This window comes from Arvicola amphibius, chromosome 7 (genome assembly GCF_903992535.2).
Source record: "Arvicola amphibius chromosome 7, mArvAmp1.2, whole genome shotgun sequence".
Lineage (NCBI taxonomy): Eukaryota > Metazoa > Chordata > Mammalia > Rodentia > Cricetidae > Arvicola > Arvicola amphibius.
In genome coordinates this window covers 102,460,070-102,481,862 of record NC_052053.1, presented here as the reverse complement: position 1 = coordinate 102,481,862, position 21,793 = coordinate 102,460,070, and the positions used below count along the sequence as shown (strand labels likewise).

Below are 21,793 nucleotides of genomic sequence, written 5' to 3'. Positions count from 1 at the left end.
TAAATGACTTCAGAACTCATTCCACGTTCTGTTTTCCTCAGCCACTACTTTTTTTTTCTTCAGCCACTATTAATTTTATGCTACTACTCCAGCTTGTGCTGAATAAAGTGGCTGAAGAAAACAGAGATGGCTCAGTTGTTAAGAACACTTGTTGCTCTTCCAGAGGACCCAGGGTTCTAGTCCCAGCACCCACATGGCGGCTTTTGACCATCTGTAACTACAGTTTGGGGAATCCAACTCCCTCTTCTGGCCACTGTAGGCATCAGGCACACTCAGAGTACACGTTCATGGGCCATATAGGCAAAACACCCATATTTATAAAACTTTTTAAATTAGATATTAAAGTTAATGATAATGTAAGATCGTTGAAATGACTCTTAGAGTACATGACATTCGTATTTACCTCTGGGCTAGAATTTCTCTGCATCTTCCCAGGCTCTCCTAGCCAACTAAAATCAGGCTACATCCTGGGCATTTTCCGATTAAAAGTGTCCCTGTGCTCATCCAGTACCACACTCTGGAGTGCTGATTTATCACTCTCATTGCTACAAAGAGCATGCATCAATGCCAGTAAGTTTCCAAAAAGCTAGAGGCCATCCTGGAAGCCATAATAATTCTTGGAGCCGGAGTTCCACTTAAATGCACTCACTAAAGCCAGCTTTGGGATTGACCCTGCAGCAACTCCCGCCGCCATAGTACTTCAGGCCTCTCTCCCTGACCACACAACTTAAGAATTCCACTTGCACATCTTCCCTCACAGGACCAAGCAGGAGTGCATTTCTGGACCTGAGCTAGGGACTAACTGCCAGGTTGAGAACTGACATGCGTTCTAGCGTTTTCTTTGTTCATCCTGAACACAGGATGCTCAGGCTTAACATTTACCAGAAGAGATGTAGGAAAACTCTCAGCCCATCCAATATACAGCAGTAGTAATATTCAAGTGCCTGGGATAACCCTTAGCTGCCATTCTGTGGGTGGTGACCACTGCTCACAAAATAATATTCTTGTGGCCGGATGCACAACCTTAGTGTAATTAACAGTGGCTTTTGTGAAATACCCATTTTCAGAAACAAGACACATTAATGAAACAATTAAAACAGAACTGAACTTTGTCTTTGCTACTTCGTGGTGTAGTTTGGATACCAGGATGGAAGGGGGCCATCTCACATCACCTGTCACAGAACTTAGAAGCTAGGGAAGGCTTCTCAGCCCACCCCATATCCACAGTACCTAGGGTGGGATGGATTCTCAGTCTCTTGATGATGGAAAAGTCATTTTTATTTTCGAGAAATTTCCCAGACTGAGCATGTTGGTGCATGCCTATCAACATAGCACTTGACCAGGGTGGAGGTGGGGTAGAGATAGAAGGGTCAGAAGTTCAAGGCAATCTTGGGCTGTATTTTTAAAAAAGGACAAAGAGCAGAAACTGATGGTCCACCTCTTTTCTATGGCCATGAACTGTCTCTTTATATGTATTCTTTTTACCCAATCAAGGAAGTACCATCACTGCTGGTAACAGGAGACAAGCCTCCAGAGGCCTTCCTGCCCCCACCCAAGCCACAGCCTCAGCTGTACCCCATAAGTCAGAAGCTGTACCCCATGGGTTAGAAACTGTACCCCATGGGTGGAAGCCTCAGCATTCTCCCTTAGGTTCCATGAAGTCCTCATTTCAATGGGCTCATGAGGAGGCTGCTCACTCCTGTGCCTGCAGCTGCTGGGGGTGTGTAGGGTCACCATAAAAGTCTTTATAGTTGTGAGAGTCGTGTGACCCATCAAAGGTCAAAGTCTGTCGCTTTGATTTGAGTTCCTGCTAACCAGACTGTTTGCCAAAGAACACCTTCCCCAAATCGAGTCTTTACTGGGGACACCTGGAGCTGGGTGGTTTGGACTGAGCCCCATGCATCCCCAAAGCTGCCAGGCAGCAGCATCTCAGAGCCAGCAGTACCATCTGTCAGTGTGTGGTGGGCACCTCCACCCCTCCTGGGACAGTAATGCAGTACGTTAGTGCTGACAGTTGTCAATATGTAGGTTGGCCAGGTGTCCAAAGCACGGGGTCACATGACTAGGGCGTGGGGAGGGAAGGACCGGCAGGGATCCTTTGATGCCCATCCTCCCTTCACCGCCACCACCTCAAGTGCTTTTGTGCTATCTTGTGATTGCAGGACCTGCAGCGAGATATCGAACAGCACAGCGCGGGGGTAGAGTCTGTGTTCAATATCTGTGATGTCCTATTGCATGACTCCGATGCCTGTGCCAATGAAACAGAGTGTGACTCAATTCAGCAGACAACCAGGAGCCTGGACAGGCGCTGGAGGAACATTTGTGCCATGTCAATGGAGCGGCGCATGAAGTAAGTGGCCATTTGGACTTGAACATTGTAACCGTGGCCAGCCTTTCACCTCATGACCACAGGACCCATGCTCTGTTCAGGTCACTTAGAACTACACCAAGAAATAGCCCAGTCAGCTAAGTATTTGCCTAGCATGGTGAGGCCCTGAGTTCAGTCCCTAACACAGCATAAACAAGGAACGGTTGTGCGTACCTATCATCCCAATCCTTAGGAGGTGGAGGCAGAAGGATGGAGAGTTCGAGGCCAGCCTGTCTTAAAAAAAAGAGAAAAGAAAAGAAAAGAAAAGAAAAGAAAGAAGGAAGGAAGGAAGGAAGGAAGGAAGGGAAAGGAAAAGAAAAGCCAAGAATTGGCAGAGAAGGCCTAGTAGGGTAAGCAAGGATATCACTGAAGAAAAACCCAATTGGGGTACTGCCTTTCTCCAGACACAGAGCAACCAACTCTTTCCCAAGCCATGGAATTAGGATTTTCTGAGGTTCCCCAGGTCCCTTGGGAGAATTGAGTTTAGACCGAGAGCAAACATCCTTAGGGTATTTCCTGGAAAGGGGTGTCTCCCTAAACAGTTCAAGTAAAAGGTTGAGAATGGGCCCCATCAAGGGACACTCAGCTCCAAAACAAACAGACCATACTGAGTGGACACGGGAAGTCGTGCTAACTAACCTCCTGTTCTCCACTCCTGTCAGGATCGAGGAGACCTGGAGGCTGTGGCAAAAGTTTTTGGATGACTATTCCCGCTTCGAAGACTGGCTCAAGTCTGCCGAGAGGACGGCAGCCTGCCCAAATTCCTCCGAAGTGTTGTATACAAATGCCAAAGAGGAGCTGAAGAGGTTTGAGGTGAGCCTTTCCCGTCCTGTTCTCCCACTACGAGCCAAGATTGTTGCACCTCAGAAGCTGCTACATGGCTTTGGGTAGCTATCTTGTGATTGGCTGGGGACACCTGGAGCTGGGTGGTTTGGACTGAGCCCCATGCATCCCCAAAGGTAGCCTGCCACCAGCTGCTAAGTCAGCTTTAATGAAATGTCCCTGTGTGCCGGTGCCCATGCTGTGCCTGCCTCACAGGCCTGGGACGTAGTACTCTGCTGTCTTTGCTGCCTGGGCATCAGCCATGCAAAGCAAGCCACTTGGGAGCTGGCAAAGCAGGGTCCCAACCCTTTGCCTCTCTGGCACTGACCTCCACTTTGTACCACAGGCCTTCCAGCGGCAGATTCATGAAAGGCTGACCCAGCTGGAGCTCATCAACAAACAGTACCGGCGGCTGGCTAGGGAGAACCGCACCGACACAGCCAGCAAACTGAAGCAGATGGTGCACGAGGGTAACCAGCGCTGGGACAACCTGCAGAAGCGGGTCGCCGCCATCCTGCGAAGACTCCGGGTAACCTGCCTAGGGTCCCAGAGGGGCTGTTGGTAGACAGGCAGGGAGAGAAGTGACATGTGATAGGCTATGGCAGGCTGGCAACACAGCAGCAGGTAGATTTCACCCGCAGACCTGAGTTATCTTAACATTCTTCCCACGCAGAGGCGTCCCTGGCTGCTAGCGTTCATTTCTAAAGAAGGATTTGCATAGGGCATCTCAGGCAAAGCCTGCTTGTGTGGTCTATGTTACCAAGCACATCTGTCTTTACAAGGGCCATAAAGGTGTTGGCACATGAGTCTGGGGCATTGCTGTCCTGGGTCAGTGAAGGCACACAGGCACCTCTGCAAGAGCTTGCTCTACCTGTTTTTATGAGCCCCACGTCAGAAATGTGGATAAAACACAGAGCGTCTGTACCCACTCTGATGTGTGGGGCATTGGAACAGTGACTGTCTGGGGGTTAGAGCACACTGAATAACCTCAAAGCAGTCTAGGAAGATGAGAGCCTAGGCTTTTTATTTTATTTACTTTTAACCCTCTTGGAAGGTCATTGGCAGGTTGTCTGATAGTCTAGGCATTAATCTATTTCCTGCTGATTTTGGCTGTTACTAGTCTAAACGTTTACTTGGCCCTACATGCCACATTTGTCTGGAAATTGCTGCCTGACTCTTAGAAAGCGGTATCCAGGGAGGTCTCACTCATTGGAGAGAATGAATCTGTTTTACATGTTCAGAATTATAGAAGAGAAAATGGGCACTCAGACCTAAGCTTAGTCACTGTCCTTTTGTGTTAAAAGACTGAACCTCACCATGTAGTTCAGACTGGCTTAGAACTCACAATCCTCCTACCTCTGCCTCCTGACTGCTAGGATTACAAGTGTGTGCCACCATCCCGGCCTGATGACCACCTTCCTATGTTGAAGTGGCTCTTCTTTCATGGGAAAGCCACTGCAGACTAATAAGAAAAGCCCCCAGGCAACCTAACCTGCCCTCCAAGTTTCCCTCCATGGATGGTGAACTTCACTGATTTAGACTAGAAAATCCAGAATTTAAAATTCCTGAAAGGACCAAAGAGAATATGTTGCACATTACCCAAGCCCTCCTGCATTCCCTGATGTGGAAGCCCAGGCTCAGAATGTGGTGGTGGAAGGGAGATGCTACACAGCCAAGGAAAGACCCCAGGCTCTGGATGCAGCGTCTGAAGCTGCTGAAATACCCCAGAGATGAGGTTCTGTGTGAGAGCTCTGAGCACCCTTTCCTGTGAGCCAAATCTGATCATGCCATGCACACATGGCTTTTCTTCCATCTTTCACAGTACTTCACCACCCAAAGGGAAGAGTTTGAGTGCACCAGGGAGAGCATTCTGGTATGGCTCACGGAGATGGACCTGCAGCTGACGAATGTGGAGCACTTCTCAGAGAGTGACGCCGAGGACAAGATGCGCCAGCTGAATGTAAGTGCGGCTTCCTCAGCGTCTCGTGAAAAGGCGCCTCAACAGAAGAGCGCTGGCCAAGTGCACATTTGAGCTGGTACTCAGAATGTTCCAGAATGCTCCAGGCAACAGGCTACATTCACTTGAATATTTATATTGCTTATAGGCTGGGGCACTGGATGTTTTAGTTAAGGGCTCGTTCTGAGGCGAACGTTCACTTCAGGTTCCAAACTGAACTTCTTAGAGTTGCCATTTCTCTGGTACTTGAGTCCATGTAGGGCCAGCGAGGTGTTACTGGTGGGGCCAAGACCAGACACCTTCTGCTGTTTGCAGTTTGGAAGTTTTATTTTGTGTTTATGTTTGTTTGTTTCGAGACAGGATCTTGCTGTATAGCCCAGGGAAGCCTTGAACTCATGCAGCATCCTTCTTCAGCCTCCCCAGTGATGAGATTACAGGCATTTGCCACCATGTTCAGGCCAATACTACAGTTTTCCCTCACAGTCGTTCCCTCTTTGGTTAGAAAATATCAACAAGTGAAAACCCATTGCCCCTTAATATAACAGGCACTAATTATTGTTATTACCGTGTCCACCAAATAGGGGCCCATTAGTGGTTTATATGGGGAAATACTCTGTTCCCACCAAGTATCAAGAAGATAAATTCTCTCCCCTAAACCCCATAATGATGAATATCTATCTGGGTTAAATTTAGAATTTTTTTAATTGAAAAAAGTATAGAGTTGTTTCGAATTGTTAGATTAACACTTGGCCATTCCTTAAAAACAGATGCCATGGTACCAGGTACAAAACAGAAAAGGAAAAGGGACCATAATGACATCTAATGCTTCTCCCCACCCCATGATCCTGTCATGTGAAATCGACACTAGACACACCAGGACAGAGTCTCCCTTGAAAGTCCCATCTTATCTCCCTAACAGGGCTTCCAACAGGAAATCACACTAAACACCAACAAGATCGACCAACTCATCGTGTTCGGGGAGCAGCTCATCCAGAAGAGCGAGCCCCTGGATGCTGTGCTGATCGAGGACGAGCTGGAGGAGCTGCACCGCTACTGTCAGGAGGTGTTCGGCAGAGTGTCCCGCTTCCATCGGAGACTGACCTCCCACACCCCGGTAAGGGAGACCCACCGGCCAGGGCTCCCAGCTGCCTAGTGAGCACATGGTGCTGGATGTTTGAAGAGTCAGGAAGGTCACCTTATACCAGACCCATGATATACTTCTTACAGTTCAAAGGGAGGGCTTGAGTGGATCGTGGTCCAGGGGATTGAAGCAGCTCCTTTCTTCCCCGGAGCACTCCCCATCCAGTCATGGTGGATTTGGCAATGTGCTAGTTCTGTGCTGAATCTTGCTTGCCCCCTCTCCACCATCTTTGTGTGAGTCTAATGGCTATGAAGTTAATGTTTTAAGGGTTTGGTTTTGTTTGTTTTTTAGATTGTTTTTCGTTGTGTATTTTGCACACCAGTGCAGGTGCCCCTGTGTTATGTGACAAAACTTTGCCTGGGGAGACACAGCACACACATCTACTTACCCCACATAGGGAGCCCACAATACAGATACCACCAGAGTCCAACTTGGTAAACCAATGGGTTGCTTACAGGAATATGGGGGAAGGGTTTTACTTATAGGAGCAGAAATGACTCAAAAACAGCAGCGTCACCAAAGCTCAGCCCATCATGGGTGACAGCTCACAAAAGCTGGGAACCTGGAGCATACCACACAGCCTGCAGACAACTCAGCAGGTTGGAGAGTGGCCTTTCCAAGTGCCTCAGTTGGTCTAAACTTCTTCCAGGCAGCTCAGCTGGTTCCCACTTCTTCCAAGCAGCTGCTCTGGTCTCAAGAATCTTTCTTGAAGCTTGGCTTCAATGTGTCTTCTTGGCAGCTCAGCTTCCTTCCATCTGACGGGGCCTCTCAGCTCTTATTGCTTACTCTGGCAGGTCTAGTGACTCTGATCAGTTTCAGGGACTTCCTGATCATCTATTTTGAGTTGTGTACCTTCCTATTTAAAGAGCTTCTGTTCAGGATGGAATGCTTCAGGCTCCATAGGAAACCATTAGAGATCACCCTGGAGGCCCGAATAAGATGTCAGATCCCTTGGTGCTGGAATTACAGGCAGTGTGAGCTGCCTGACATGGCTGTTAGGAGTTAACTCAGGTCCTCTACAAGAGTAGTAAGTACTGTTAACCACTGAGCCATCTCAAGCCCCTAGGGGGATTTTTTTCCTCTGTATTTCTCTTTTTTTTTTCTCTAGTATATGACAGTTTGAACTATTGAGTTTTGAACTGTGTGGCTAATGAAGAGGAAATCCTCTTCAGAGCAGTGGCATACCAGCCTCTGGGCCCTCTGTTGGAAAAGTGGATCGAGTCTCAGTAATGCTTCTAAAGTGTGTGCTCTAGTGTTACAGGTTGTAGGGTGGTGTGACCTACCTCTGAAGGTGGACTGCCTTACACCTGCCTTGTGAGACACAACAGTGGTCATGCTTTCCAGAGCTGTTTTTTTTTTCTTTTTTTCTCTTAACATGTATTTATTTCTTTATTTGATTTATGGTGTTCTGCCTGCATGCATGCCTGCCTTGCAGGCCAGAAAAGGGCACCAGGTCTCATTACAGATGGTTGTGAGCCACCATGTGGTTGCTGGGACTTGAACTCAGGACCTTTGGAAGAGCAGGCAGTGTTCTTAACCACTGAGCCATCTCTCCAGCCCCCGCTTTTCCAAGCTGTTTTTAATGATAGTACTCTAGAATGTTCTTTTTCAAGATAATGATTGAGAAACTAATTTTAAAAAATGCTGCCAAGTACAACAGTAATAGGAACAAAATGGCATGGGGGAATCTTTTTTTTCCATTCTCACTGATTTAGAGCGACAGTTACTTAGCAGTGGGAAGGATGGTGCCTGGGATTTGTGCTCCTTTCCCCTGCCCTCATCATCCTCAGTGCAGGGCTTTCCTTGCCAGTGCCAGCATCCCCTGGATGAAATCTGTCCAGTTTGGATTACACACATTAGCCTCTTGGGAGTGTAATTGCCTTTTCCTCTCAAATCTAAAAGCTTCGATGCTCTGTTCTCACCGTTAAAGTATCAGATGTGCCGGCTTTCCAACGTGACCTGACGTTTCCCTCAACCCAAGACAGTTCGTGAAGTTTGCATGGAGTTCCCATCTTATTAGCCACCGTGCCTGGCTACATGGTTTCTCTTGTGTGTGCTCCAACCAGCAGACTTCAAATATAGCTATTTTCCTATCGTTTCTCTTGTGTGTGCTCCAACCGGCAGACTTCAAATATAGCTGTTTTCCTATCAGTGTAGCCTGAGAACGTCTCCAGGAAGTCCTCATTTTTAAAGGTATTTGCTTGGAGTTTTCTCTGTAGTGCACTATAGTGTAAGCTGAATAGAGACGCTGTATTATGAAATTGGAAAATAAAAGATAGGACGGATGGAGGCCGGAGAGGTGGCAGCTGGCAAAGTGCTTGCTGTATGAAGCATGAGGGCCTGAGATTGGATTCCTAGCACTCACATAAAAGGCTGGGCCCAGCATCAGGCACCTGTCACCCTGTGCTGGAAGACAGAGATGGGGGAGGAGCCTGGCGCTTCCTGGCCAGCTAGTCTAGTTGAGTCTGCCAGCTCCAGGTTCAGTTTGGGATGGAGAATGGAGTGAGAGGGAGGAAGGCACCCGTGTCCGTTAACTTAGCCTGTGGCAGTCACAAAACACCTGATGGAAACAACTTCCAGAAGAAAGGTTTCTTTCAGTTCGCAAAGGGTACCGTGCATCATGGCAGGGAAGTCTCGTGGCAGGAACTTGAGGCAGCCTGTCACGTTGCACCCAGTCAGGAAGCAGACAGGGATGAATGCTGGCACTCGGCTCACTTTTTCCTTTTTATTCAATCCGGGACCCCAGCCCATGGAATGGTGCTTGACCCATGTTTAGGGTGGGTCTCCCCACCTCACTTGCCCTAATCCCCAAAACCCCTCAAAGGCATGCCCAGACATGGGTTTCCATGGTAGTTGTAAATCTCATCAAGTTGACCATCAAGATTAACTATTACAAACACCTAGTATCGACCTTCATATGCACACATGCACATAGATGTGCACGCATATACATGCCCCTGCACACACAGAGAACAAACTAGAACATGTGATTCTATCAGCCATGATGACACTTTAGCCATTGCTTCTTTCTCTTCTAGATAAACTTATTTAGGTTAGATGCTCAGCTTTATTATTTATTATTATTATTATTATTATTAATTTATTTTATTTTCTGCTAAGAAAAAAAGGGCTAGGTTTCTCTAAAAATTCAGAGCCCAGGCTCCACTGTGGATTGTTCAAAGTTGAATAACCATACATAAGACCTGAGACCTTTTAATAAATGGCGTACGTGTGTGTGCTTGCACATTTGTGTGTGAGGGGTTGTACAAATGTCCCATGAAGCACGTTAGAGGTCAGAGGACAGTTGCATTTGTTGGACCGCACCTTCCAGAGTAGACGGACTTATCTTTTGGGGTCTCAGCTCACAAAAAAAAATGACATGGAGATTTATAATTAATTATGAAAGCTCGGCCTTAGCTTAGGCTTATTTCTAACTAGCTCATAACTTAAACTAACTCATATTTTTTAATCTACGTCCTCCCATAGTTTGTTCCCTCATCTCCATTACATCCATCCAGGTTATTTCACATCCGGCTGGCAACTCCGCCTCTCTTCTTCTCCTGAGACTTCTCTGCCCCCAGAAGTCCCGCCTAACCTCTTCCTGTCTCACTATTGGCCATCCAGCTCTTTATTAAACCAATCACAGTGACACATCATAACCCAGTGTAAAGAAATATTCCATACTATTCCAACTAGCTTGCTGCTGTGTACACCAGACTAAGATGTATAGGTCAAACGGGCAAATGAGTATCCAGGGATTCTGCCTCCAGTAGGAGCACTGGGATTTGAGTCACTCAGAATACTATGTCCTATTTTCACTTGGGTTCAAAGGATCCCATAGGTCCTCACACATGTGTGGCAATGGCTTTTTCTCTGAGCCCTCTCCCCAGTCCACCCTCACTCGGCTCCTTTTTAAGTACTCAAGAAATGTTAATGCCAGCTGTTTTCAGAATTGCTAGATAGGCCGACCCCCAACGCTCTTTACAGCTACAGCAGCCTTTAAACCAGTTCATCCTAAAACCGGGGCCTCTCATTTAGAGCCTAGAAGATGAAAAGGAAGCCTCCGAGAATGAGACGGACATAGAAGACCCAAGAGAGATCCAGGCTGACTCTTGGCGTAAGAGGAGAGAGATGGAGGAGCCACCGTCCTCCCAGTCACTGTGCCACCTTGTGCCCCCGGCTCTGGGACATGAGCGGTCTGGCTGTGAGACCCCTGTCAGTGTGGACTCGATCCCGCTGGAGTGGGATCACACAGGTGATGTGGGGGGATCTTCTTCTCACGAAGACGACGAGGAGGGTCCATTCTACAGCGCACTGTCAGGTAAAGGCAGTTACCCGAGGCCTGTGAACTTGACCCATTTGTATCTCTAGCACCCTAGCAGCACGGCGATTTCTCGGTGATCCAGAGTCCAGATTGTGGTCGATACAAGCTTGTGGCTTTCTGGATTTTGCCCTGTCTGCCTTTTGCGTCACTTGAGAATTAGCTCACTCCTATTATAAGCGGAATGAAATTCATCTTCTGATGTTTTTCTGGCCAATGGGAGACTCATTGATTGATTTTTCTATGGTGTTAATTATTATTAGTTAGTAGACTGAGTGTGGCCCTTTTTGCCATGTGTGCCCCTAACACACCACTGCCATGAACAGGAGTTGACTGGGGAAAACCAGTCTTTCTGGTTTCGAAAATCCTTTTGCTAGAAAAGCTGGCAATGTATCTGCTCTGTTGACTTACTGCCTAGGCTTTACTCTGCTGGCACCTCCGGTGAGGACAATGACATTGTTCTTTTTCAGATGTAGAAATCCCTGAAAATCCTGAGGCATATCTTAAAATGACCACAAAATCTTTGAAAGCATCTTCTGGTAGGCCCCTGCCCGTGCATGTGTCACAACATGGCCGCATCCCATGGCACACACTGCATCCTAAACCTCGCTCCCGCATCATGTCTGACCTGTGCCTTCTGTGGACACCATGCGCGTTGGTCCTCGCGTCATGGTGTATTTACACTGCTGTACTCACCATACCTGCGTGCTCCTTACAAGATCCCACGCCATGCCAGAGTGGTCTCCACCCCCTCCTTCCACCCACTTCTAGGCCGGCAGAAGGAATTTTTGTCGTGGTTCCTTTTGTTATTTGTTTTTCCTCCACCTAACTGGAGTCCCTCGGCAGAGGCCAAGCCTTCTTCATGGTGGCTTGGTTTCAAACTACTTCCTTGCTTCTGGTGATTTCCTGAGATGTGTGGCTGGGGTTAGAAAGGACCTCTGCCTTTGCCAAAGCAGAAGAAACCTCGCCTTGATTGGCAGCTCTGGTCCTACCCCCAACCCTGTCCCTATCTCTAGTGGTAGTAGAGAGCTGTCAGCGGCTGTCTGGTCCTTGCCCCCATCGTCACGGTCACCCTTTCCCTCCCTCCTCAGAGGCCTTCTAGCCTCTTGGCCCCCAGCCCTGGCCTTCCTGCCCAGAGTGCCTAGGCCTCCAGACTAGACACCAGCACCACCCAGAATGCCACTCATCATTCCCTGCAGCAAATCATATGTCCGTTGTGCTCCGCTGTGGTCCCATCTCGTGAAGGTGCAATGTCGCTCAGTTGCATGACTCATTTCATGTCCTTCCAAGACGTACTGACATTTTGCAAACATGCATGCTTTGCAAGGAAAGCTGCGGAACTCATTTTGATACTATAACCTGATGTCATGTCACCTGTGACCGTGTTTATGTCACTAAATAGGAAGCCTCTGGTTGGAGGGTAGGCCCTAACGGGTGTGACGCCTTGTTTCAGGTAAATCCATTGCTGAGGGCCACACGTGGCACGTTCCTGACAGCCCTTCCCATGCCAAGCATCACTACAAACCAGTGGAAGATGACAGGACTGTGGCGCCGGTCCCCTCAGATGCCAGCACCCCTTACAAACCAGCCTATGTAAGTCTGGACCCATTGGGAATATAGCCCAGAGACAGGTGTGCACTTCCCATCTCGCTTTTGGGCTGTCTTGCTTACAGTGGTGGGATTTCTTCTGAGGGGACTTCAGGAAGGGGATGTCAGTGATAGAACTTGCCTAGCTTGTCCTGAGTTCAGCTCCTAGCACCACCCAAAGAACGAAGCCCTTTGCTGAGGTACCCATGCTTCAGTAGAACCCAGAAAATGGACTGGCTTGAGGGTTTCCAGCCCCCAAATCTGTGTGTGCTGATAGTGACCCGGTGAGAGAACTATTTCTCTTAGAGGCAATTATCTGTATAAATAAGAGTCTCCCCAAGCTGCCTCTTGGCTCTCAAATCCTTGCTGTATTTGCTTTCTGACTGCACATCAGAAAACAAAAAAGGGGCTTCACTATCTGAAGCGGTGGTGCTGAGGGTATGGATTTGGTTTCCTGGTCATGTGGGCATACAGCATTCTGTAAGCCTTCCCCAGCTGACAGCAGACCTGCTTCATACAGTAGGGTTGAAGTGTGTACAGGGAGGAGGCCCTTGGAGGGGTGGTCCTTATACCACTCCAGTACAGTATTGGGGTGGCTTTTTGTACTAATGTACCTACGCCTCTTAGTTGCATGAATTCCTGGTGTGCTCCGGTGAGGCAGCAGGTGGCCATAGATCCTTGTTAGTCCAGAGCATTAATGATGAGGGATTGATTAACTGGGTTAAAATGCTGATTGCATTTTAGTGCCACAAGCATCTTTCAGGGAAGCCAACAGCAGTGGAGGTGGAGGACCAAGAGGCTTAGCCAAAGTGCCCTCTGCATCTAGGGGTGACTGTTACTACGGAATTGGAAGACAGTTCTGCTTTTAACCAGTCAAATCTGATACAGCCTTGGCTGAATCAGAGCTCCTCCTCTTGCCTAGCAGACAGCTTCCACTTCTCTTGTCTCCATCTATGTATGGTACAGCCTAAGACTGGGGAAGGAGACCCCACCCAGCCCCAGTACCCTCCCCCAACCCTGTGCCTCAGCTTCTTCCAAGCGTTAGGCCTGTGTTCCTCACCTGGCAGCTCAGCTTTTCTACTTGATGCAAAACCACGTGTGTTACCAGAGCTCGGAAGTCTCCTTTTCCCCATTGCACGCAGAGGCCATAAAGACAATGATCCAGAGAAAGCCCAGCTTTTCTAAAAGGGATCCGTTTATTTTTGGAAAGGCCTGACATCAGGGGCCACTCAGCTCTGTGGGAGCAGAAGAGTCACTGTGTGCGTTAAGAATGGATGACTGATAATGAATGACCCAGGGAAGCGGAGGATCCTGTGTTTCCCATTCACAGCGAGGAAAATGCCAAACACCTCAACAGGGTGACGTGGAGGGGCAGGGAGAGTTTGTGGAACACTGAGGGTGTAAAAGTGCCCCCCACAGGAGCTGTCTCATAAGATTGGTGATCACCTTGACTCTTTGTGTGGAGACCCTTAGGAAGGATGCAGACTAAACCAGCCATTGTACCCCATCACTGCCATACCATCCTCTTCATGGGCTGTCGCCGAGGCCTGCTTTCCGCCCTCAGCTCTGCTCGCTTACAGATCTTGCCATGTGCAAGGATGCGTCTGTCACGTATCTGCTACCTTTCGGTGGGAAGGGTCCCATATCTTTATTTCTTTACCGTTCCCATGAACCCAGGTGTTCCTTAGCTCCCTTTTCAATTTTATAGACATATAAACCTAAAAAATTGATTCGTTCCAGGTAAAGTTCCTATTACGTCAAGGCACTGATGATGACAAAGAAGGCCCAGGAGGCTCAAAGGGCAGTCCCCAGCAGGAAGGTGAACAGCTGGACACTTTAACAGGACAGCAGCCAGGTACCAAAAATGGGCATCCCTTAGCAGATACAGAGTTTGGGATCTGGGCCTAGCCAGGTGTTTACTTCAACATTTATCTGATAGATTAGAGATCAAACAATGACATAATTCACCGAGACTGCTGAACCTGCCCCACAATAGCCTCTGTTATTTCAAAATACGCCAATTTGTGTTTATGAATGGATCTCTAAGCATCTCACTTTAATTTGGATTTTTTTTCTTTGTGGTGCTGGGGTTAGGCTTGGTAGGCAAAATTGTGTCTCTGGCCCTTTGAACACTATTCTTTATACACTGCATGACAAAAGGATCCCCAAAAGATGAAATTCATGTTTTGTTTTTTTGAGACAAGGTTTCTCTGTGTAGCCCTGACTGTCCTGGAACTTGCTCTGTAGACTAGGCTGGCCTTAGAGATCTGTTTGCCTCTGGATTTAAAGGTGTGTGCCACCACCACCTGGGTATGAAATGCATTGTTTTGTTGTTTGGGTTTTTTATTTTTTGGCTTTCTAGGTAGGGTTTCTGTGTAACAGTTCTAGTTGTCCTGGAACTAGCTCTTGTAGACCAGGCAGGTCTACAAGGTCCACCTGCCTCTGCCTCCCGACTGCTGGGATTAAAGTTGTATATCACCACCAACCAACTCTGAAATGCATCTTTTAATGACTTCCCATGTATGAAAAAACAAGATGGGAAGGCGGAAATTACCACATTGTCTGTCTCAACTGCCTCGTGAGACGAGTTCTATAGTTACCAAAGTAGTTGCTGAACTAAGTGTGAAGTCGTATGATCAGAATGCCCACGTCATTCTCATCATTTGAGTCCAAACAGCAACACCACCTGAATTGCTGAGCTGGAGGTCAGAATACCAATTGGCCACAGGTTGGGTTTCCTCACCCTCTGTTCCCACATCTTTCTAGCCTTTGTGGGAGTGGGGGCCTTGAACATGGAGATTCCCTGGCTCCCATCCTCCTGCCAGGAGCATCCTGGACTCACTTGAGCCGCCCTGACCACTCACACACAGCTGAGAACATGTGCTTGCTTTAATGGGCAGCTTTGGATTCCAGGTGCCTTCGACAGATGGGAGCTGATTCAGGCGCAGGAGCTTCACGGCAAACTCCGAATAAAAGAGAACATGCAGCAGCTAAATTCTGACATCGGCACCATCGCCGCTTGGCTTGAAAAAACTGAAGCGGAGCTGGAAGCCCTGAGGCTGGCAGAGCCTCCCTCCGACGTCCAGGAAATGGCACTCAGGGTGAAGAAACTGCAAGTGAGTGGGAGCCCTGGGGGGAGGGGAGAGGAAACCAGAGCAGACGTGCACTGTGGTGCCGAACAAACAGATCAGACCTGGGTTTGGTATAGCTGGCAGCATGTGGGTAATGTGTGTAGAGAGGTCCATCCACTTTCCCTTCAGTAAGGACAGACACGCAGGTTTCTCTTTGCACATGGGAAAGAATCTATGGATAATCACCAAGCCCAGAAGAGCCCTGCTGAGATGTGGCTCAGATCCTAAGGGCTGGAAAGATCTGGATTTTAGATTCTTGAGGAGGTGCTGGTAGCCAGTGTGAGGCAGCATAAAGCCAACCTTCTGACCTGTATGAGGGGTTCACACAGGGCTAACAGTGGCAGTTTCCTGGCTCACTGGCTGAGGAGTCCTGTGGCCTGACTTAGCTACCCTGTTGTACAGTAAGGATTTGTTACCCAGAGCAGCGGCCCAGGGTGCAGGGGAGGGGCAGCTTAAACCCTGCATTTTGGGGGTGCCCTGAACAAATAAATCTGAGGTCCTAAAACCCAGGACGGGAAGCTTGGGGGTTGTCCAGTTTCTCTCCACATCTGTTTTTCCCAGGTTACCATTCCTCTTAAAGGGGTGGACATTCTGGGGTACCTAGGGGCAAATGCCAAATAGCTACATATTTACCTGGGAAACATTTAGTCTTACCAAGAATGGTTCCTAAGACAGAGAAGGGACTGTGGAGGTCAGTGGAGTCTCCTCGTACCTCTGGGCTAGTCTGTCAGCCAGGAGGCAGGCCTCTGCCGTCAGACCCAGCAAGGCAGCCAAGTCCATTAGCCTTGTAAGGCAGCTCCCTCAGCTGACACTCCCCAGCCATTCACTGCTGCATTCTCTCTCGTCTTGGTGGCCACTGCTTGGAGAAGTGTGGAGAAGGTCTGTCTCTTACAGGTATTGCAAAAGGAGCCCCATCCCCCTGCTGCCAGAAGTCCTAACTTGATCTGTTCCCTTGGTGGCAGGAGATATTAAAAGCCTTTGCTTCCTACAAGACCTTGATGGTCTCCGTCAACGTGAGCCACAAGGAATCTCTGCCGAGCGAGAGCCCCGAATCTGCAGAACTCCAAAATAGGCTCCACCAGCTGAGCCTGTCCTGGGACACGGTCCAGGGGGTGATGGACAGCTGGAGAGGGGACTTACGACAGTCACTCATGCAGTGCCAGGTACGTTGACTCAGCCCAAGATCCTGGCCCAGCAGCAGCCTGGCCCACATGCTAGGAGCTGCAGATAGCTTTACCATCACCAGAGCTGGCTTGGGTTAGGGGGTAAGAAAGCTCCTATGCCCCTCCTGCCATTAAAATGGGCCCTGTGCTTGCTGAGGATTTCCAGGCCTGTTGCTCAAGCCCACAGTAAAGGTAAAGCAAGCTTGCCACCGGGTTAAGGAAACTGCCTCTCTCTGTCCTTTGAGAGAGTCAGAGTCCTAGCCCTGTAACAGGGGAGCACTTCACTTCCCGGGGCTGCCTTCTGAGACCTGGGAATCATCCAGCGCCTGGCTCTGGGGCTTATCTGTAGGACTAAACAATGGCGTGTAGAAGGCCGGCTAAGACGAGAAAGGTGGGCAGCTAATGGACGCAAAAGAGCCAGCTCCCACTGACAAGAATGTTGTCTCTAAAGGACTTCCACCGGCTGAGTCAGGACTTGCTCCTGTGGCTAGCGAGTGCAGAGAGCCGAAGACAGAAGGCACGCGTCGCCAGCCCAGAGGCGGACCGCGAGCTGCTCCTGGAGAGTCAGAAAGAGCTGGCGGTGAGTCCCTTCCACAGGACCACTTCCCTGTCTACCTCCACGGGTCCGAGCTTCCCCTAGCGTTCCGGGCACCCCAGTGCCGTAGGTGGCTGTGACTCGTGGACTCATGCAGAGAGGTGAAGAACCTCTCTTGGGAATTAGGGGCATCAAGTGTTTTAAAAATACTTTTGAAACTCGAGCCCACTGAAGCATTTTTTCCCCACTAATATATTCATCCCCGGATATCCACAGCAGAGTGTTTAGACACCTGCACACACCCAGATTTGGGGGTACTTGAGTCCATTAGGTGAAAGGTACATGTTTTTGCATGTTATTAGTATGCCACCTACACAAATCCTCCCATATACCTTGAATCCTCTCTTGATTTCTTATTCTTAGTATAATGTAAATTTAGTGTGTAAATACTATAAATTGCTATTATACCACACTTAGGGAATAACAGCAAGGAAAGCATTTTTTTTTTCCTTTTTCAAGACAGGGTTTCTTTGTGCAGCAGCCTCGGCTGTCCTGGAATTTGCTCTGTAGACCAGGCTGACCTTGAACTCAGAGATCCACCTGTCTCTGCTTCCAGAGTGCTGGGTTTAAAGCATGCACCACCACTGCCCAGCTAAGGAGAGCATTTATGTGTTCAGAACAGCAGTAATTCTTTTGTTGTGAATGGTTTTTGATCCATGGCTGATTGACTATGGGTGCAGGACCCTGGGGCACAGAGGCCTGACTGTACTGTTCATTTGGGGGAGGGGGGGAAGCTTGAGTTGTCTATATTCATAGTAGAAATTCCTGGAACTTTCTGGAAGTTGTGCTTTCCACAAATAAGCCCAAGGTGAGACCTATACATCCTCACACATTCGCAAAGGGACTTGTTTTAAATCTGTAAGCTTATATGTAGCTTGATTTTTAATATTTTATATTTAAAATTGGTGGGCATTGCTTTAAAGGAATTTTTTATCCCTACATTAACAGTGCCCAAAAGTACTTTCCACATGGGTGGAAAGGTCCTGTCTGCCCCTCAGGTGGCTACTAAAAACTTGAAATGTGATTGAAACACATTTTCGGTCTTTTAATTTGGATGGAGGTAGCAGCATAACAAGACAACAGCCAAGTGATCACCCGGGGGCTCCTCTGTCTATCTAAGCTGAGGGTTTGACCTCATAGCTCTTGACTCACTGACTTCAATTTCTCTGACCTTGTGTATAAGGAAGGGGGTGTCTTCACACCACACCCATTACTTCTTTCCTCTAATTTTTCAAAATAAATTATCTTTAGAGTTAAAAGTAACTAAAAACAGGAGTGGGGTACAACCTGCTGAGCTGCTCTCTTAATAGTGCTAAGCCAAACAAGGATTGAGACTGGTTCCCGTGAACCATAGGAAGTCCTGGAGCTGAGTGGTACCTGGCATCCCTCCCAGAACAGAGAAAGCTACCCTATGCTCCCCGCAGACAACCACTTTGCACCATTTTGCTTTCAGCAACTGGAAAGGGAGTTGGAAGACCGTCAGCCTCAAGTCAGCTCCTTGCAGGAGATTTCCTCCAGCCTTCTCGTTAAGGGGCACGGAGAAGACTACATTGAGGCCGCAGAGAAGGTCCATGTAATCGAGAAGAAACTCAAACAGCTGCGCGAGCAAGTGGCTCAAGATCTGATGTCCTTGCAGGAAAGACTGGTAAGTCCGGTTGTTGCTTTTCCGTGTCAAGATGGCGCAGGAAGACAGGTTGTAGCCTCACTATGGTGGGGGAGGCAATGTAGTTTCAGCCCCTTTCGGACCACACAGCTTTATAAGTTACATAAGCCCCCTGTGCGTGTTCTGTCGTTTGAAAAAAGGCAGATAACAATTGTACCTGTCTACCAGTAGGGTTATATGCAAGATGGGTCCTGCCATCATCTCTACCTTTGTGCTGGAAACAAGCCTTCACTGTCTCTCATGACATGATTTCCCGCCCTCCTCACTGTCCTGGTCTCTCTTTCCTGATTGTCCTCTAATCTGCCGACTTTCGGGTCTCAAAAATGTGATGTAACTCAAGGGAATACCAAACTGGTCTCGCCTAGCTGGAGATCTATCAGTGATGTATGGAGACTCACGGCCAACTGGAGTTACGGGTTTCCTGCGCTCCAGCTATATGGCCCTTTTTTTCTGAAAAAGTCTATTTGCACGGGAGGAGAGAGCAATTAGGAGGCTTTAAGCTGGGATAGGAACAAATTACTCCTTGTTAAAGTTCATAACGCACAGTGCTCTTGAGACTACATAGAGCTTTGTTTTGCCCTAACCTGAAAAACTGGGTGTGGCTTTCAGAATCCTGACCCCTCTCTGGCCAGCTTTGATGATGTGGACTCTGGGGAACAGCCTCCAGCTGCCTCTGTACCGACTTCCTATGCAAAGGTGAGTACCCTTCCTTCCTTAAAAAAAAAAAATACCCAGAATGGCTCTCAGAGTCATTAAGATGACAGAAACCTGAGACTCCATGATCCCTTGGACCTTTCTTGACAGCGCCAATCTATTTCAACCTTCTGACCAAAAGATAACATTTTTTTTTACAATCATTTATGGATCTGTATATACACCCATGCCACTGGTGCATATGGGGGGGGAGGGGTCAGAGAACAACCTGTAGGTCTCTCCTTCCATCACTTGGATCCTCAGGCTTGACAGAAAGTGCTCTCGCTGGCCCTTACAAGTGATTATTAAAAATGATTTTTTAAGGCTTTCTCTTGGAGAGTTGCTTTTCTCTGAGGTCACAGTAGGTTATGGAAGATGAAGACCCCTGTTGAAGGTCTCCAGGAAACTGAAATATGAAAATCTTGGTGGCTCAATAAACCCAATCATGTCAAGTCGAATCACACATGGTGTGACTCTAGCCCCAAAAGTGTGGCGGGATAGTGACCTAAGGGGTGGGGTGCTAGCTAACCACAAGGAAGGACACATTGCATCATGGGCCTCTTTGTTCCAGCAGTTTGGAGCAGAGAGATCTGCCGACGAGGAAGAGGAGACAGACAGCAGGTAATGGCATCCCAGTCCCCACAGAGACTCCCCAGCCTTCTTGGCACCACTCTCTAGGTTCATCTGCAGAGGACCAGGCTCCTCTTCCAAAAGCACACCCCGCTGTCTGAGTTACTTTTCTGTTGTTGGGAGAACAACAGATCAACGTGCGTGAAGAATAGTTTACCCGGGCTCACTGTTCAAGGGTACACAGTCCGTCATGGGGGGTGGGGAACGTAGTAGCGGGAGCTCGAGGCAGCTGGTCACATTGTGCCCACAGTCACGAAGCACCTAGGGATGAATGCCTGTCCTCAACTTGCTGCTGTCTCCTTTTTATTAAGTTCAGAGCCCCCCCACCCCAGCCCATGGAACAGTGCTGCCCACTCTTAAATCAGGTTCTTCCCAGCCCCTGTTAAACTATATAATCTGTCACCCATGTGCCTCTTATTCGAGAACTTGACAATGTTAATTAGCCATCAGCCCAGCTGTCATCCCATCTGAAGCACACATCTCAGCGGCCTGTGGTTCCTTCATAAGCTTGGAGCCAGATAATGAATGGTGAGGGTGGCCTATGAACACTCCCAATGATCTCTCCCCACCTCTCTGTTGGCAGGATGTCCCACCTCAATGGCCCTGGAAGCTCACAGCCAAGACGCTCCTTCCTCTCAAGGGTAATCAGGGCAGCGCTGCCCTTGCAGCTGCTCCTGCTGCTGCTACTGCTTCTGGCCTGCCTGCTGCCCGCCTCTGAAGAAGACTACAGCTGCACTCAGGCCAACAACTTCGCCCGTTCCTTCTACCCCATGCTGCGGTATACCAACGGGCCTCCTCCCACCTAGAGGATGCTGCTGGCTGCAGTGCCACGCCACTAGCCTATTGGCCACAGGTGCTCAGCTCAACCTGTGAGTGACTCTTAGCCTTGACGAGATGCAGGGACCTGCTGCAGACACCTCCCTCGTCTTGAGCAAATGGACTCTAGGGGCCCACGACAACTCAGACAAGATGTTCTTCCTCTGGGATAGAACCAAGTACACAGCAGGACCTGGCATTCAAAGCTAGTAATTGGGTTCCAAGAACTCTGGAAAGGGGGGCTTCCCAAAGAACCACGCACTTTGTAAAATGCTGTATTTGTAGCACAGCTGTTATAAGGCCCACAGACAATGATGTTCAGCACATAAATGAACTATATCCAAGAAGCTAGTAGGTCCCTACCTTAGTAATGGTTCGGGAGCTCCAATCATGGTTGATTCAAACACATTTGAAATGTTGAGAATCAGTTTTCCTCCAGTCGGCTAGCAGTCTGCGCTCCCAGTTATAAACTAAAATGTCCTGTTCTGTACCTTCATATTGCTTTAAAAAAAAATTTCAAAGAAATTTTATTGCATGGATGTGGTTATTTGTGCATATTTTTAACACCGCTGAATCTGTATGAATAATGTAATGATTTAGAAAAAAAAACAGAAGATTTTTAGCTTGAGTTTTGGACTAATGTACAGTAAATGCCAAGCTCCAGACTTGATAGGGATGTTTTTATAAGTTAATTTTTTAAAGAGTTTTCATGTTTTAAAGAGACACTTTGGGTCTGGTTGAGCTGTTTGGCCACCAGGGGTTAGAACTATTTGTGATATGTAAAACTCAGATGTTTCTCATTAAAAAAAAAAAAAAGCCAGACTGTTGTATTGGACTCTGTCAGAGGGCAGGTAGTCTTCCAAATATAATAGATACTTAGAGTCACCTGATCCCACCTGCTACCAT

At 48.2% G+C, this 21,793-nt stretch overlaps 1 protein-coding gene across 4 annotated transcripts in view; it reads left to right on the top strand.

Annotated features, from left to right (window-relative positions):
• Syne2 (spectrin repeat containing nuclear envelope protein 2) overlaps positions 1-21,412 on the top strand; it is a 301,471-nt gene extending 280,059 nt beyond the window's left edge. For 3 of the 4 annotated variants that reach the window (XM_038337457.1, XM_038337458.1, XM_038337459.1), the window contains 16 exons: positions 2,163-2,350; positions 3,031-3,181; positions 3,537-3,719; positions 5,013-5,150; positions 6,067-6,261; positions 10,327-10,609; positions 11,080-11,148; positions 12,063-12,202; positions 13,937-14,051; positions 15,110-15,312; positions 16,290-16,490; positions 16,942-17,070; positions 18,539-18,730; positions 19,358-19,444; positions 20,013-20,062; positions 20,655-21,412. In XM_038337457.1, the coding sequence (XP_038193385.1) occupies positions 2,163-2,350; positions 3,031-3,181; positions 3,537-3,719; positions 5,013-5,150; positions 6,067-6,261; positions 10,327-10,609; positions 11,080-11,148; positions 12,063-12,202; positions 13,937-14,051; positions 15,110-15,312; positions 16,290-16,490; positions 16,942-17,070; positions 18,539-18,730; positions 19,358-19,444; positions 20,013-20,062; positions 20,655-20,877 (2,547 nt within the window). In that variant the 3' untranslated portion in view covers positions 20,878-21,412. The remainder of the gene's footprint in view (positions 1-2,162; positions 2,351-3,030; positions 3,182-3,536; positions 3,720-5,012; positions 5,151-6,066; positions 6,262-10,326; positions 10,610-11,079; positions 11,149-12,062; positions 12,203-13,936; positions 14,052-15,109; positions 15,313-16,289; positions 16,491-16,941; positions 17,071-18,538; positions 18,731-19,357; positions 19,445-20,012; positions 20,063-20,654) is intronic. The other variant, XM_038337460.1, reaches the window with a different exon arrangement.
• Positions 21,413-21,793: the final 381 nt, after the last annotated feature.